This window comes from Eimeria mitis, genomic scaffold (genome assembly GCF_000499745.2).
Source record: "Eimeria mitis Houghton genomic scaffold, Emh_scaff8607, whole genome shotgun sequence".
NCBI lineage: Eukaryota > Apicomplexa > Conoidasida > Eucoccidiorida > Eimeriidae > Eimeria > Eimeria mitis.
Window position 1 is genome coordinate 1 of NW_024016420.1, and position 1,791 is coordinate 1,791.

Sequence of the window (1,791 nt, forward strand, 5' to 3'; positions counted from 1 at the left end):
GTCCCTTGGCAGGTTGGGGCGAGGGTAGCGAGGAACCGCCCCAAAAAAAGAAGCAGGAAGCGTTAGAAGTCCAACTAGAGACGTCACTTAGCCCTTCACGTGCTGTCGGGATTTCGGCAGAGGCCGGAGCGGGAGGTGCTGCTGAAGAGCTCCGACAGTCAATCCTGCGGTATGTCGAGCAGACGTTGGCGGACAAGGATGAGGGTGTAGAACCAGAAGACTGGCTGCTACAGCCCTACATCGAAATGCAATTTTTAGACGAGGAAACGCCGTCGCAGTCGCTTTCCACAGGCGAGTCCGCCGCCGCAGGTTCTCCCGCTGATCCCAGCACCTTTGGGCTTACCGCTGCGCCACCACTTCGACCGGGAGAGGATACCGCCGGTAGCACTTCACCAGTCGAAGGTTCGCCCCACAGCAGTACCGCGTCCTCGGTGGCAATGTCCCCGTCTTCAGACACCCAGCCAAGTGCTCACGGCGCCATCCTACAACCAGAAGGTTCCCCTGCCGCGGAAGCCGCGAGCAAAAAGAGTGTACTATTCAAGTACATAGTGGGCGAGCCGGGCACCAAGGGATCCTATATGCTCTTGGGTAGCCAGGTTTCCAATTTGCAGGTGCGCTGTCGTACGTGTTGTAGTGCACCGGCCCAACCTTTTCTTAGAGACAAGAGACGGAGAGCAGCTAGCGTTTCTGTGAAGCCAGAAACCGGGAGCACGCACATGCAGACTGTCCAGAAACTTATGGGAAGGGTCTGAGATCTGCAAGCAGATGCATAGTGTCGCATAGCATACCCTGCACAAGCACCTGTCCACCTTAGATTGTCTCCGTGTGCCATTCCTTTTCCGTCATATATTTGCGTTTGGAGTGCGTATTTCTGAGCAACTGTGTGCCGTGTCCATCGAATTGTTCGCTAGGGAAGGCCAGCTTTGATTCTCCTCTCTACCCCTATATCAGGTAAATCAGCGGCAGATGTGATTCCGCGTGAAGTAGACTTCACAACACATCCCTTCTACCGGATACCCGGAGCCTCACGCTACGCTTCCGTGAGGGGAATAAAACTCACATTCTGGCAGCCGCTTCGCCGGAAAAGGTTCTTTGACGGAAGATTACTGCTGAGGATTAGAGAACTTATGAAGCAGCCCGTGCTGGACTCAGACGGCCTAGAACGTCTAATGCGAAATCTTGAGGAGCTCGTCGATCATGCGGTGCATCGTGAAAAGGAGGACATCAGCGGTTTGAAACCCAGATTGGTCGTGGAGAGACTTGCATTTGCCTTGCTGGTGACGGATGCGCTATTTGCGGCCAGCGAAGTACTAGGCCCAGCCGCCAGGCGCTCAGAATGGTGGGAACGGGTCATTGACACACTTCCAGTATACACGGGCCCGAATGAATCTGGTGCTTCGCGTGAAGTGGCGCAGCAAAATATTCTTTTCGCTCGACTCTTGCAGAGCGCTTTAGCGTTTTATAGATGTGGCAGGCGTCCTCCAGCATCAGCATTGGTTCCGTTGAAGCAACTGCTTCTGTGCACACCTGCAGTTCGAGCAGTCAGGAGAGCAGTATGTTCACATTTTCTGGCCGACGATACGGAGTGGCAGCAGTCTCAATAATGCCTCTATTTGAATGGAGGCATTATCGATGGAGGCGCAAGAGCAAGCGTTTCATGTTGTTGCACATATCGCAATATTGCACTGCACTGCACCGGCTTCACGAGCCGAATTGGTGCATTTCCTTCGGAGGGCGTTCTTGTTCTCTACTATGCATCCTTTGCATTCCCGGCTTGGGGAAGTGGCTCAT

General features: G+C 54.0%; 1 protein-coding gene across 1 annotated transcript; it reads left to right on the forward strand.

Annotated features, from left to right (window-relative positions):
• Window positions 1–245: 245 nt before the first annotated feature.
• EMH_0095400 (uncharacterized protein) lies at window positions 246–1,455 on the forward strand (the record flags this gene model as incomplete). Its single annotated transcript, XM_038023191.1, has 3 exons — window positions 246–611; window positions 912–1,339; window positions 1,416–1,455. The coding sequence occupies 3 exons, from the start codon at window positions 246–248 to the stop codon at window positions 1,453–1,455; spliced, it is 834 nt and encodes a 277-aa protein (XP_037879045.1).
• Between the last annotated feature and the right edge of the window lie 336 nt (window positions 1,456–1,791).